General features: G+C 41.6%; 1 protein-coding gene across 3 annotated transcripts in view; it reads left to right on the top strand.

The window, feature by feature from the left end:
* INPP4B (inositol polyphosphate-4-phosphatase type II B) overlaps positions 1–14,767 on the top strand; it is a 271,452-nt gene that overhangs the window by 17,176 nt on the left and 239,509 nt on the right. For all 3 annotated transcript variants that reach the window (XM_053910927.2, XM_053910928.1, XM_053910926.1), the window contains exons 3-4: positions 5,358–5,476; positions 7,654–7,770. In XM_053910927.2, coding sequence (XP_053766902.1) covers positions 5,358–5,476; positions 7,654–7,770 — 236 coding nt within the window. The remainder of the gene's footprint in view (positions 1–5,357; positions 5,477–7,653; positions 7,771–14,767) is intronic.

The raw sequence follows: 14,767 nt of genomic DNA, 5'->3' as shown, positions 1-14,767 counted from the left end.
CTTATGAGTATCCTTTAAAGAAAATAAAAGGTGTGCTTGCATCAGGGTATGTGGGGATCTATCTGTAATATCTCCTTTTAACTGTAAGAAAAAGAAGCTTTACTAGAATTAACAGTCTTCCTTTTTGATGGAGGAAGTACACAGAGCAGAAGGGCAAGTCTTTCCACGACCCGTGGGACACTTCGGTTGTTAATATAATGCCTCTCTATGGGCCATTATCGGAGGAAAGTAACTACTTCCTGGCTAAACCCCTGCTTAGAGGGCGAGCTGACCACGTACGTGCAGCACAGCTGAGGGCAGAGCCATGTTTAGTGTCTCACCGGGTGAAATTAACCAGTGTGACATTTGGTGCTCATTTGGTGGCACTGAAGGCGATACATGAATGGCACCTATGATTTCTGAAGTTAACAAATAATCCAGTGTAGGGTTTTTCTATTTCTTGTCCTTATTGCTATGAAAACAAGAAGGTACAAAAAGGTCACAGATACAGATATATGCTTTTGTTGAAAAAGGATAAAGTTACGCAAAATCAGGACCCATCTGGAATATGTTGAGCACATAATTGTTACAAGAATATTGGATAGATAAAATACATTTTTGTGCCCATGCACAGCTGTGTTCATATTCATGTTAATAATAACTTCAAGGGCATATTATGTGTCTACATTATACATACTTTACTTCATATGATATTTATAACAAATCTATGAAATTTGTTCTTTTACTTCATTTTACAGATAAGAAAATAGAGGCTTAAAGAGATAGAGTCACTTATCCAAAGGCATATAGCTCCTTAGGCTAGATCCAGGCTTCAAATACAATTTTATCCCAAGTACAAATAAAATATTCCTTTTTCCTGTACTGCTGTCCTGTGTGGCTTCCCCTCTGAGCCTCACTTTCCTTTGGCTACTTAAAGAACAGAATCGTAGGGATGTGGAGACTCTGGTTAAAGTGCTCCACCCTCATCTCTGCTGTGGCCATTGATTTGTTCTGGAGGAAAGCAGATAAACTTTGTTAGATGCCACTAACACCGAATGGCAAGAAGACAGACGAAATGACTGGAGGAAAGAAAAATAACCTGACTTCACAGAGGACAGAGCTCTTACAGGGAAAGACACCATTGCTTGGAGTCAGGAACCTCACACTGCCCAGGAGGGGACACAGCACAGCTTGCGGAAGCCTGAGGCAGGCACCTCCGCCTATTTGTGACTGCACATCCAGGGGCTGGGGGAGCTTGGACTGCCTCAGATTTGGCCGCTGCTGCTGTGTTCAAAGGCTCCTGAGAAAAAAGTTATGTTCCACTTCAAAACAGTTGTTGCCGGGATTGAGCTCTCTGACAGAGGAGGCAAGAGACAGCTGTAGGCTTCCCGCCAAGGTTGACTCGCAAGAGAGAGTGGCTGTATGGATTCAACAGCCCTGGCGTGATGTAGACATGATGGCCCTTCATAGAAGCAGAATTTGTATGTGGACAGAATCTTAACTCCACCAGAAGCTGGAAGACCCTGCCCTTTAACTTCTGGATTCTCAGCTCTTTGAAAAACTACTGGGCACAAGATGGCCCCTGTTCTCTTTCTAAGAATCCAAGTAGTAGCTTTGCTTCCAGAGCAGACGTTGGCAACTTCTGGTTCTTTGACCAAGGCTAGCCACAGACGTCTTCCGCGTGACTCCTACCACGTTCGCCTACACAGTGACTGGGATTTCAAGCTTTGGATGACAAATCCTCAAATGAAGCCACAGTGGGCTTTCATTTTTTTCAGGCAATGAATATGAATAGAGCCTCCCCCCCATTTGGACGCAGCCTTTTCTTTCTGGTTGGTTCAATGCCTAGGCCTCCCACGAGGTACTGACACTCTATTTGTTCTTACTGTTGCCCTTCTATGGAGGAGTCCTTCCTCGTAGAGAGAGAACCTCCTGGCCCTTGCACACATCTGGGCTGGCGACGCTGTAGGCCTCTCACTTTCAGCCACTCACTTTCAGCAAGGTGAAGGTCCACTAAGGTTCACCTTGCTAGTCCTAGCAGAGTTAACGGGAAACCAGTCTCGTACAGCTCCTTCAGTTTTCCTAAAGAAATGTTTCAGATCATAGCTTTTTGAAAAAATTTACTCATTGCATCTATATTGTTATTTTTCCCCCTTTCGGTAAAACAACTACATCAGGACAAGAACCAGGCTGTTCAGTGGACACGATCACATTTGGATTCCCACCTACCCACATGTTGTGCCTTTCAACCCTGCTGGGTTCTGAACAGCTTAGCTGTAAACAGCTTTAAATAGCTTAGCCTAAAACAAAGCCAGTAAAAAGGCAGAAGAAAACATAAAAATAAAAACCCACTGATGAATGAATGATTGCCGGGAGGCGTTTATTTGCCACTACCCATTTGATTCAAGGGCTGTTAAAACAAAACAAAAAGCAAAAAAACAAAACAAAACAAAACAAAACAGGAGAAGTGGGCCATTTATGAGGGTCACTTCTAAAACAGGGTTGCTCGCGTGATGAGCAGTGATAAGTGTGGCTGGCAGACTTGATGGGACAGTTTTTGATTTCTGAAAACAGACTTTTCAGGCTTCTTGTTGGCTACTGAGTAATTCCTGTGCAGATTAGACATTGTGTGCCCGAGTGAGTAATCTCTCCACGATCACTCATCATTTGTCACCCTCCAGTGAGACAGTTTCAGTGCGTGTAGGTCTGTGGTGTGTGTGGGTTTCACTTTATGAAATGCAGTGACTCGCACTGGGTTTGGTATTTACAAAGAAACATTGGGCCTCTTGAGAGCTTTTAAGGGGCTGTCTGAATATGACTGAGCCAATAAAAATTATTTTACAGAGTGATAACACTAACTACTGCTAAACGTTGGTATTAATATTGGCAAACATTAGTATAATGATATTAGTAAACTTTACTTTGCATAGAAAAGAAAGTCTGTTCATAAGAAAGACATACTTTCTTCCTCACCTCCACCCTGAGAAACAGGTAGGCAGATGAGGAAATGGAGTGTCTAATCGTTTTGGCCTTAACTAGGGAAAAGGGAATCTGGGATACCCAGGAATTCTGACCCATGGTGCTGCATGAGCATGAGGGAACAGTAAATTCTCTGGGCTGTTGAGAAGAAAAGAAATATGTGTACCCCAAGATATGACTTGAGTTGTTGTTTTTAGTTATAGAATATCAAGAAACACAGAGTGCCATTGTTATTGTTTTCACTTCATCAGTAGCTGGGCATCTGCACACTGGTTTGGGCAGAGTATTTCAGTGGAATGGAACTTTTCTCTGTTTTCCATTAGGAGGGAGCCTGAGAGTTCCTCGGGTAAAATGCAGAGCAGCTGCTCACTTCTGGGAAATAAGCACAGCCCACCACCATCAAGCCTGATAAGAAATCAGAAAAGGAGTAACTTACTTTGAGCAAAAGTGTCATAAGGTAGCGATGAGGCTATATAAGCAGAAGGTGGGCGAGATGCGTGCATTTGAAGCAAATGGGCTCCTGCTTTAACCTCCCAGGACAGATGCGGGTCCACACCAGTATATGGAGGGAGAGCTGCACACTGAGCCGAAAACCAACAGTGCGATCGCATTGAGCACGTTCATAAGGCAGGTAGAGGAAGTGTGATCAAAATAACCACCGAAGAACAGTCAAGTCTAAATCTAACTTTTCCCCCATCCGGTGCTGTGCTGACACGGTTGAAACCTCACGTCAGTACTTCATAAAACTGTAGATGTCTTGGGTCGGGCAATAAACAGTCCTGGTAGAGGGTCTCCCAAAGAGCAATGCCGCTGTGCCAGAGAGGGATTTGGGGTGCCCAGGGAAAGCAGCGGGGCTAACAGTGCGTGGTGTGTGCCAGTGGCCAGGGAGGCCTCCTAATGGAAACCCGAGTGCCTAATATTTCTAAGCCACTCGCCCTTAATAGGTCAATCTGAAATAATTCAAAGTATCATTTTTGAGAAATAGATAAATACCCAAATGCTTCAAAAATAGTGAGCGTTAAATAAACTGTAGCTATTATTTTTTCCACATGCTTCCTTTAACTAGAACATGTGGTTTAAATAAGGAAAAATGATGAGAAAGTACCATACAGGAGCAAAGTCCAGCAAGAAGGAGTTACTGCGTCGTAGCTGATACAACTGGAGGAAAACCAGGACTGTTGTGTTCCCAAGCTCCCGCTACCCTGTTCTGCGCCTGCAAAATGAGATGCTCTGGAAGCCATAGAAAGGCGATAACGACCTTTGCTTTCAAGTTTCAGAGTTAAGCCTTAGTTTTTCTGTCCCAGTGGCTTAAACACACCCGTTCTTTTCTGCCCTGGGCAGGGGCTTGGGCTAGGGCGGGCATGCTCGGGAGCCCAGCGCACCCTTCTTGTGAGCGCAGGACCAGGGCTAGTGCTGTTTCCCCATCCCAGCTGCAGCCCGCATCAAGCCATCCCCTGAGCTTGACCTGACCCCCTCTGGCGAGGAAACCTGCAGCATACTTAAAGATGCAGCTGCGGGCAGTAAAATCCCTATTTCAAAGCCAAAGGAGGAAACACAGTGAGAGGAGGTGTTGGGCTGACTGCAAAGAAATTGTCTTTTTTGGATTTTTCTTGGTCAAATTGCGAGAATGGTATGTGGGAGGAGAAAATATTCAAGTAAATATGGTAAGGTGATGAGAAGCTGTAATATGAGCCTGGTGTCTCAAGGGAGAGTTCCTACAGTTGTGGCCCCTGGGCAAGCATTTAACCCGTCTTTATTCCACATTTTCCCTTCCAGACTTGGCTGGAATCCCAGACAGAGGGCTTTTTTTTTTTTTTTTTAAACCCCTCCTCTGCCTCCTCCACCTTTCTCTGTGGCTGGTGTGCTGCTGCGGTAGGCTGGCCTCTGCGCCCAGCCCAGTTTCTGTCCCCGTGCTTGACTGATTGTAGGAAGCTGGCTGGCTCTAGGGAGTAGCTAGGGAAGGAGCGAGTGTGCATTCCAACCTTTGAAGGAATCCAGCCAGTGTCAATACGGGACAGCTGGGTTTCCTGGCTATGGCCTGACTCAGTTTACTTAGTCTAAGAGTGTGAATTAAAGGCTAGGGTTTAATGACTATTTCAAGTCACTCAAGTCCCAGAGCTGTGCGTGCAGTCACACATTCGAGCTGGGATCCCAGGGCAGCGGAGACTTGCAAGAGCTGCAAATGTGGTCAGTGGAAATGAACTCTCAATTCAGCTCCACAGCACGTGACTTCCTATTTCTGTAAGGTACTTCCAAGGGACTTCCTCTGTAAAATCAGCCTGAGTCCCCGGAGAGTTCATTCAGCACCGTAGTGAGGTTTACTTCCAACTCGGGACAGAAGTTTTTCCTTGAGATACGGTGTCAGTTTCTTTTCTTTCTCTTTCCTCTGCGGCTGCCAGCGTGCAAGGATCTAGTGGCTCCTGTCCGTGATCGGAAGCTGAATACCCTGGTGCAGATCTCGGTAATCCACCCCGCAGAGCAAGGGCTGACAAGGTACTCCAGCACAGAGATTGTGGAGGTGAGCATGCTGTGCGTTTCTCTCTCTCTCCCTCTCTCTCCCCCTCCCCCTTCTCCCTCCCCCTGGACTGGAGCAAGAGCTGAAACAAGTTAGCTCATGGCCTGTAGTTTTGCGGTGTTACTGTCCTTTGTCATTTAGGAAAGCATACCTGAAGTTATTAAGCATGCATTGGTAACTTCCCAGAATAAACGAACAGGGCAACAACAACTTGCCTTTTTCAGAAAAGACCTTATTTTTATTTATCTAGTAAATTTAAAGAAAAATTCCCACTTTGAATCCTCCAGTAGAGCAGCAAATGGAGAAAAAATATATATACAAGTTTTAAATTAAATGAATGTTTATTGGGGTGGGAGGTGGGGAGAAAGTCATAAAGTACCCAGAGAAGTTTTAAACTTGTGAAATGTTTTCTTGCCCTTTTCATTTTGTCCTGCCTGTGGAAACTATAGGCTCAGCTGTTTTGTGTCTGTCTTTTTAAAGGACAATGTTTTTCAAAGAAAGGTACATGATGACTCTGAGAAACTGTAATGTTTCTAGGCAAAAGGTGTGAACATTACTCACCAGATGAGAGATTTCCTATTTACATTTATTGTTATTAACGTAACATTCAATATGTGCCGAGAGAGGAAACTTGTTATTGTGTTGGCTCGGATTCAAAAGAGGAAGCGTTTCCCTTTTGATTATTTAGTTCTTATCAGACACATTTCGCAAATTAGTGGATGAGAGAGAACTTATTTGAGCATCCGGGACTGAAGAAAGTCTGCCCTCAACCCCCTCAGCTTTGCCTGCTTTTCTTAGACCTGACAGCCCGGTCGAGAACCTGCCTCCACCCCAGCTGGCTCAGTGCTGACCTGCGTCTTCATGCAGTCGCGGGAATAAATGATTCGGACTGACTGCCTCTCATTTCTCGAATGGGAACAGCCCAGATCCCGCACACAGCCTTGAATGTGCCCTGTGGGAACTCTGGGTCCCAGGCCGGTATAGTTTGTGATGGATGCTGTAGGTGAACAACACAAATGGTCTTGTTCATATAAAGAGACCTTGCCTGAAACCGTACAATGGCTCATTTGGATGAGCAAATTTTCAAGTATTATTCCCAGTTAATTAGTTTTGAGATATTGTCAAAATTTAAAAGAGATTATTTATTTTGACACACGGCACATTTTTCTATTTGAATATATATGTAGTTGTTTTGGGCTTTTTTTATTCACTTTCTGTTCTAAAGTGTCTAACACAGTGAGGAGTAGAAGTAGTACTTATTGAATAAAGAGAAGAAAAAAAATGAATGAATCAATGAAATACTTGGGCTTTCAGAAACTTCCAAAGACAACTGGTTTATAAAACTCTAGCCAGCATCTCAATGCTATTCAGCAATGCACGGTGTGGCAAAAGTAGGTTTACAGTTGTGAATACGCAAAACAGTTTATGCTTGTATCGTTACTTATTAATTGTTGTGTTTTCCATACAAACACCTGCAAACCTACGATTGCCCCACCCTGTATAGATGTTTAAATATAGCTATAAAATTTAATGTTGGATGCCAGCTCTCTAAAAATGCATTCGGAGACACTGAAAGATCCCAGGCACTGTATCCTGAGCTAGTAATTTCATAGCCCCCAATCCATCATAATTAGTTTCTTTCATTAACTTTCTAATTGGCCTGAGGAAAACACAGAGCTGAACATCTAAAAACAAATGGGCATCATCGGGGTGTGGCTTTCTGTGGAATCGTTACAGAAAGGAAATAAATGGGCAGCATAAGCTTCCCAAATGGTTCTTTATGAGAAAATGGCTTCGTTTTAATTTGACCAGTCAGTGTCTTAGTTTATATGCATAAGTGACAGGTTCTATCCATGAAATGTATTCTGAATGGGCTGACAGCTGACCCCCAAGTGGGGTTCTGCATGTAATGAAAAGAAGAAGTTGCTTTTGAAGACTGTTAGCAGCTCTGACAAGGAAACAGGGCATTTGCTATCAACAGCTCTATCAGTACTCGGGGGCCTTGGGCCATGTTGTGGCCGGTGAGCATCACTTGGTAAATCAGCTCTTTCTCCATAGAACTATTTCCTAGAAAAACAAGCAGACCCAGAAGCCCTTTCTGCATTCTCATGTGTCACTGCTAGTGGCCCACTGCAGTTGCTGCCTCGCTGAATCCACGTTGTCTGCCTGTGCCATTGCAGGGAACAAGGGACCCGCTGTTTCTGACGGGTGTCACCTTCCCACCTGAGTACCCCATCTACGAGGAGACCAAAATAAAGCTCACGGTCTATGAGGTCAAGGACAAATCCCATGACACTGTAAGTACTGGCACTTCTTCCTTTCTTGGGGAAAAGAAGTTATGGTTTTCCAAGCTCTCGGATTTTTTTTTTTAAGTGGAACGGGCATTTTTCAAAGAGGGCATTTATACTATGTGGATGCTTGTCTTATGTTTATAATTTGCTTGGATTTTTTTTTCAAAATTCATTTGGCTTTAGTGCCAAAACGGCAAGGGTAAGAGCAAAAGCTTCCAGAACAGATTTTTCTCCTTCTCAGGAAGGCTGGCTTAATCTCGTGGTTTATATTTTTGTTGCTGTGTTTAAGAAGTTGCTGAAAGAGTAATGCCATGGTTAGAATGCAAACAGGAGAAATTAAACAATAGTTCAAAGCTGTCTGAGTATTATAATTACTCTAAAGTGAGATTGACAAAATGCTCTACTTTGGCAATTTTTTATCCTACAAAAGTATGGAGAGAAATTCCCTCTGTGTTTCCTGATATTTTGGTTGCACCAAAGCAACCAGAATGGAAAGCACTAGCCAGAAGCTTTCATTGTCCTCTTTCCACGGAAGTCATATAAAAGTTCCAATGGCTTTTTTTTTTTTTTTTTTTTTGGTACTAGATTCTTCAGTCTTCCTACCTGGTCTGACTTTTCCTCCACTTGAACCCGACCTCCTGGGTAGACAGTTAGGCACCCAGGCAAATCTCGAGAGGCCTTTCTTAAAATTCCTGGACAGGAGAGAATGCTGTTGGGTAGGCACTGACAAGGAGGACATTTAAAATTTGTCTTCTCCTTTGAGTCTCTCCCTTTAGCACGAATTTCAGCCTGTGTTCCAGCAGGGAGCCCTGACAGTCAACAGTGAAGCGCAAACCAGGAGGCACTTGGAAGGCAGATGGGCCAGTAGGTTCCAGGAGAACTCTGGATGAAGCTCAGGGGCTCTGCTAGGACACAGCACCTCGTCCAGGGGAAACTTGACTTTAAACTACGCCTTCACTTCTGCATTTCTGTCTCGCTCCTGACTCTTCCTTTCTTCTACATTCTTTACCACAGAATATGTAACATAGATAGAGGGTAGGAGGATTTAATAGAGAAAAATATTCTGTGCTGAAGGAATTTCAACTCATCGTGGTCCCACAAAAGTTCATCTCTTTACAGGTGAGGAAGGAACATCCAATAACATGCACAGCATGCGTGTGAAATATTGGTAGAAATAGTTGTGTGGTCTGGCCCGTCTATGAGGCAGGCTGACTGTCTAGTTCCCGTTATATTTACTCGCTGTGTGACCCTGGGGGACTTAATTCTCAGTGCCTCTGTTTCTTTACTCATAATATTTGCCATGTGGGGTTGTTGTGAGGGTTAAATAAGGCAATATAGGTAAAATCTTTAGAAGACAAACTGTTACAGATTAATTAATAAGTCGTTGCTTTCGTTGTTGTTCTGGCTGCTGCCCCATAGTCCCTCATAAGTAGGAAAAACCAAGTAAGAGAAGATTAACTGAGGTCTTTTCTTTATTTACCTTGGTTTTTTCTTAAGTGGCACTATATTTATTATTTCTGACTTCCTTGAGGAACAGAGGAAAATAAAAACTATTTTGCAACACAAAATTAGGGTTACAACTGGCAACTATAAAAAATATTTGCTTGGGAGTTCTGTTTCTTTCTTTCCATTTTCCTTGATTTTGGAAGCCGCAAGTGCCAAAGGAGAGGACTGACTTGGACCAGGTTTGATAGATTGCACACAAGGCCGAGTGCAGATTGATGGCTGTCCGGGAGAAGAGAGAGAAATGAAGAGAACAGGGAACAGTCATAAAGTTGGGGAGGAGAGAGAGATGGTTCAAATGGACGGTGGAGCAGGCGATATAACTGTGCAGGGAGTAATAAGCAGAGAAACACTCTGGACGACGGGGAAGGCAAAGCAGTAACTATGGGGTTTTATGTTCTTCCAAGCACACAATTCAGTTCCATCTTCCCTACAGGCCCCAGGTACAGACAGGACAGAGAATATGGAAGGGACAGAGCTGGAGAAGTGTTGTGCTACAGGAGTGAAAATGTGGCCCCTAAACTCTTGGGATTGAAAAGTCCTCAGAAATGTCAGTGTTAGAGACGAGAAATACCAGTGGTGTTTCTATCCCCTGCACCCTTCTTCATTCACAAGTGCATGTACATGATCGCTTTAGGGTTAATTAGCTTACTCATTAATTATGGTTTTTATTGGTCTCTATTTCTGGAAACTAATTATTTAGGGTCTTTTAGAGACTTGCTTCCTCTGATGGCATTGCCACACAAAAGTATTGGATGAACTGGAATCCCTGCTGTGAAATAGGACTTGTGAAATTTGAACATACTTGAGAATTGCAACCAGCTTTAATTAATCAAGTGCTGTTAATTAAGGCACAACCTCCTCTTTAAAATAACTAACAGTCCACTCTGGTGATGGAAGCGTAAATAGGAACACCATTTGTTAATATGCTAATAGTTCCAATGGACTTGGGCTTTTTCATCCGGGCACTTTTTCTCTCATTCCTGAAGTTTTTCTTTGGGGTGGAGGGAAGTGGGGTAGGGAGAGGCAGGCAGTGGGTTTAAAGTACAGTTTATAATTACCAACACTTAATAACCTAAGTGTTTTAAGATCATAATACTTTTAAGGCTTAAGGGTGAGATTATGTATATTTGTGTTTTTGGAAAACTAATGAATTGTATGCATGTATTTAAACATAGCTTTAATATGGGATCCTAGTAACCAGAGGTCCTGTTGGGCTGACCCAGGACACTGAGGTCCTATATAATGGTTGAATTCTAGTTGGTTGAGTCAGATGACTAAGTTGCTTGTCTTTTCCTACTGAGTTTATGGTGACTTGGAGTTAACTGGTCAAGTAAATTTGTTACTTTGCCATTTCATATTCATTTACATAGTTTTAAAAGAGAAATGATAAACTGTCCTTTGTGCCTCTGACACAGCCATTATCTAAGTTATTCTTATATTCCTCTATCTATACAATTGGACCTAAGATTGATTATTTTACTGAGGTTAGCAGAAATGCAATTAATCACTGTAAAGAACGAGAAGAGTCTACCTGTTGATTCGGAAGGACTATTGCTTCCTCTTCCTTCATCTGTCGTCCGTCCCACTCACTGTGCTATGGGGAGGTGGAGTATGGGGGTGAGAAGGTCATTATGGGAATCGGAATGACTTTTTTATTATTTTCCTCACCGTGAGGAAATTATTTATTTTCTAAAAGTGGGCTGCTCTAACACTCCGCTCTCTGGCGGGGACTTGAAAGCTTGAAATTAGAGCCCAATTTTAGGATATGACAGCCCCAGTTCTAACAGTGAGGATGATGCCTTCTGGATGTATGTGGTTGTGTCCTCTATTTTCCATCTCCTGGAAACAGAAACAGCATAGACAGAAGTGTTTTTAGCACATCATTTGCAGTGTTCGGCCCCACGGAATTAAGCTCGGTCTCCAATAGGTTACAGAAAAAACCGCAGAGGAAGGAGATATTGGTGGAGGAAGACATCCATACCTCACCATCAACATTTGCCTCTCTTTGTCCTTCTTCCCATGCAAGGGAGCGGACTAGGCTCTTACAACGCTCAGCTTAAGGCCGTCATCGTTCTGCAAGACGTGCTCAGGCCCCAGAATTGTTTCTGCCCGCAGTGGACAGCTGGATTTCTGATGTGTTTTGCAGGAGTTCACATTGGCCCATTTTTTTTGCTCTTGGGGTAAATATATCCCCAACTTTTAGACATTCAGCTTATAGGTCAGAGTCCCATGAGAAATGATAAACTGAACATTTCTCAGGTGAAGATGCATGTTCTAAGACATTCTTTGCTACCCTTTACTAGCGACCCCCCATTTGTGCCTTTCAGAAAACGTGACGTCATTAAGACTGGGTGTGAATTTATTGCATCGTGTGTTATATGCCCCAGGCAGTTTAGTTCTAGTGCAACTCCCTACATAGACCTGTCCAGTTCACTTTGATGGTTTTCTGTGGGAAATAAAATCATTACATTTAGTACGCTTGGACTTGGCTTGAGTTTCTCGATTGACTTCTTACAAGGTTAAGCCTGCTGAGATATAGATTCTGTGAGCTGACCTTGTCTAGCTAGAAGATATGGTGCCGTAGGTAAGAGAAAAGGAGCTGAGGTTACTGATCCCTAAGTGTATACAAAGCACTGTGTTTAATGTTAGGTATAGTTTTTTCTTTAATCTCCATAAAAATTCTTTGAGGGAAGTATTATGATGTCCAGTTGAAAGGTGAAGACATAGAGATTCTGACAACTTCAGTAGGCCAAGTCAAAGACCCTTTATTTTTCCAGGCTGTGCTATGTTACATGTATTGTTTATAGGATTTCCCTCATTTTCACCCCCATGGTATATGGTAGTTTTACTTCAGTGGTGCTTTAAAATCATTTCTAATTTGTAGCTTAAAAAGTGATTCTTTGAGAAAAAAGGTCAGTGTTCATTTGACATTTTTTGGAAGAAAACTCACATCTAAAATTTTGAAGTACTTTAATTAAGCATGTAACTAATTGCTGAATAAATTTTTCAATGAAGTGGCCAACTACTATTCATGAAAAAAATGGCTGTTGTCATCGGTTATGAAAGGGCCAAGTCTCTGTCTCAAACTTTGGTGTGGGTCCCCCGCCCTTGTTTTGTCTTCCCTTTCCTTTATGTGTGCTCCATGGTGTTCTCAGTCTGCTCCTTCACTCAGCCTTTGCCGATCCGAATGCTCCGCCCCGGTGCATAGTCTCCAGGGGAGTTCCTGATGTCAGGCAGCAGTAGCGCAGGCTTCTGAAGCATCACTGCCTTTCCTAAATCACTCCACTTTGTTAACCTGTTGGCAAGTGGTATACATTCACTGAGAGCATATTTATATTTTATTGGGGTATAATTTACATACAATAAAACAGACAGATCTTAGGTGCTCAAGTCGATGAGTTTGACAATAACATACGACCACATAACCTCTACCCAAGGCAAGGCCTAGAACATCACCAGCATTCCAGAAAGTTCCCTTGTACCTCTTTCCAGTCAATTGCCACCCCACACTCCAGGAGGCAACCACTTTCTCATATATACCAAAATAGATTTGTTTTGCTTGTTGAAATTTACGTGAATGAAGTCTTATAATATATGGTTTCTTGTGGCAGGTATCTTTTCCTCAACTTAACGACTTTGAAATTCACTCATGTTGCCGAATGACACAGTAGTGCATTCTTTTTTTTTTTAAATTTCTGAACCATATTCTGTTGTTGTGATTTACCACAGTGATATTCATTGTCTTATTTAGACACATTTAATTGCCTCCAGCTTCTGACAACGATGGATAAAGTGTTAATGAGCAGTTGAATACAAGTATTTGCATGGCTATTTTATTTTGTTTTATTTTGGGACATATACAGTGAAGAGTTATGATGCATGTTTAACTTTTCTAGAAACTGTTGAACTGTTCTTCAAAGTTATTGTATAACCTTATTCTCTACTTAAGCCACCGACAATGACATTGTGCATCTTTTTCATCTAGCATTCTAGTGGGTGTGAAGTGGCATCTCACTGTGTGGTCTTCATCTGCGTTTTCATCAGGACTGATTATGTTAAGTGCCCTTTCTGTACTCATTGGCTATTCATCTATCTTTTCTTCTTGAAGTGTCTGCTTAAGTCTTTTACTTTTTAAAAAAGTTTTTTTTTTTATTACTGATTCTAAGAATTTATGTACGTGGATATAAGTGCTTTGTTTAACACGTTTTACAAGGTTTTTGTTTTTTTATTTTGGTTTTGCTTTGTTTGTTTGTTTTTTAGCTCCTGGCTTGCTTTATAATTTCCTTAATGATACATTTTTTGATCAGAAATGTTTAATTATGATTAATCCAGTTTATCGATTTTTTTTCATCCATAGTTAGTGCTCTTAGTGCCCTCAGAAGTCTTTCTACTTCAGGCCAATAGAATATTCTCCAATGTCTTTCTTCAAAGCATTTTGTAGTTCTAACATTTACAGTTAATTCATCTCAAATGAATATTTGTGATAACAATAAGGTAGGGATCAAAACTATTTTTCCCTATGTAGATATCTAGTTATTATAGCACCACTTGGTAAAAAATACCTTTTCCTCCGCTGAATTTATTTGGTGCCTCAATTGGAAAATCAAGTGCCTACAGATACATGTGGGCCTATTTCCGGATGTTCTGTCTTGTCCCATTGATCTGCTTGTCTAGCTTTGTGACAGTCACATGATTACTGTAGCTTATAGAAGCCCTGAAATCAGACACCTTCAGTCCTCTGTCTTTGCCAGCTTTGTTCTTTTATCAAGATTTTTTTAGTTTGTTTTTGTTTTGCCTATTCTAGAGGCTTTGTCTTGCCTTATAAATTTTGAATGGATTGTCAATTTCTTCAGAAAGTCTATTGGAATTTTGATTAGAGTTATGTTGAATCTATAGATCAATTTAGACAGAATGGACATATTAACAATATGTAATCTATTGATCTGTAAATATGGTAGGTATATAAAATTTCACTTATTTAGATCTTATTATTTTATCAGCAATATATTTGTGTTCAGGTCACTTGCGTGTGGTCGTAATATTTTTTAGACTTATTTCTAGATGTATTTGATCTTTTTATGTTACCATACAATTTTTAAAACAGTTTTCAACACTTGTTTGCTAATACGTGGAAATACATTTATTTTTGTATATTGACCTTTTACTATCCTGCTGTCCTGCTAGCTCACACATTACTTCTAAAGGATTTTTTAGATTATGTAAGGTTTTGTAAATATACGATCATGTTATCTGTGAGTAAGGAAAGATTTATGCTTCCCTTTCCAGTCATTGTGCATTTTATCTTTCCTTACTGCACCAGCTCAGTTCCAGAGAACGTTCTGGGCAACATTCGTACAAGTGGGGACAGTGGGAGTCCTGGTTTTGTCCCCAAACTCAGGAGAAAAGTGTCTATAGTTCACCATAAAATATGATCTGAATTGTAGGTTTTTCATGGATGCCTTGTATCAGATTGAGGAATTTCCCCCTATTCCTAATT

The sequence above is a fragment of the Desmodus rotundus genome, chromosome 9, assembly GCF_022682495.2.
Source record: "Desmodus rotundus isolate HL8 chromosome 9, HLdesRot8A.1, whole genome shotgun sequence".
Lineage (NCBI taxonomy): Eukaryota > Metazoa > Chordata > Mammalia > Chiroptera > Phyllostomidae > Desmodus > Desmodus rotundus.
The sequence above is the reverse complement of the archived record's forward strand: the minus strand, read 5'-3'. Positions and strand labels throughout refer to the sequence as shown.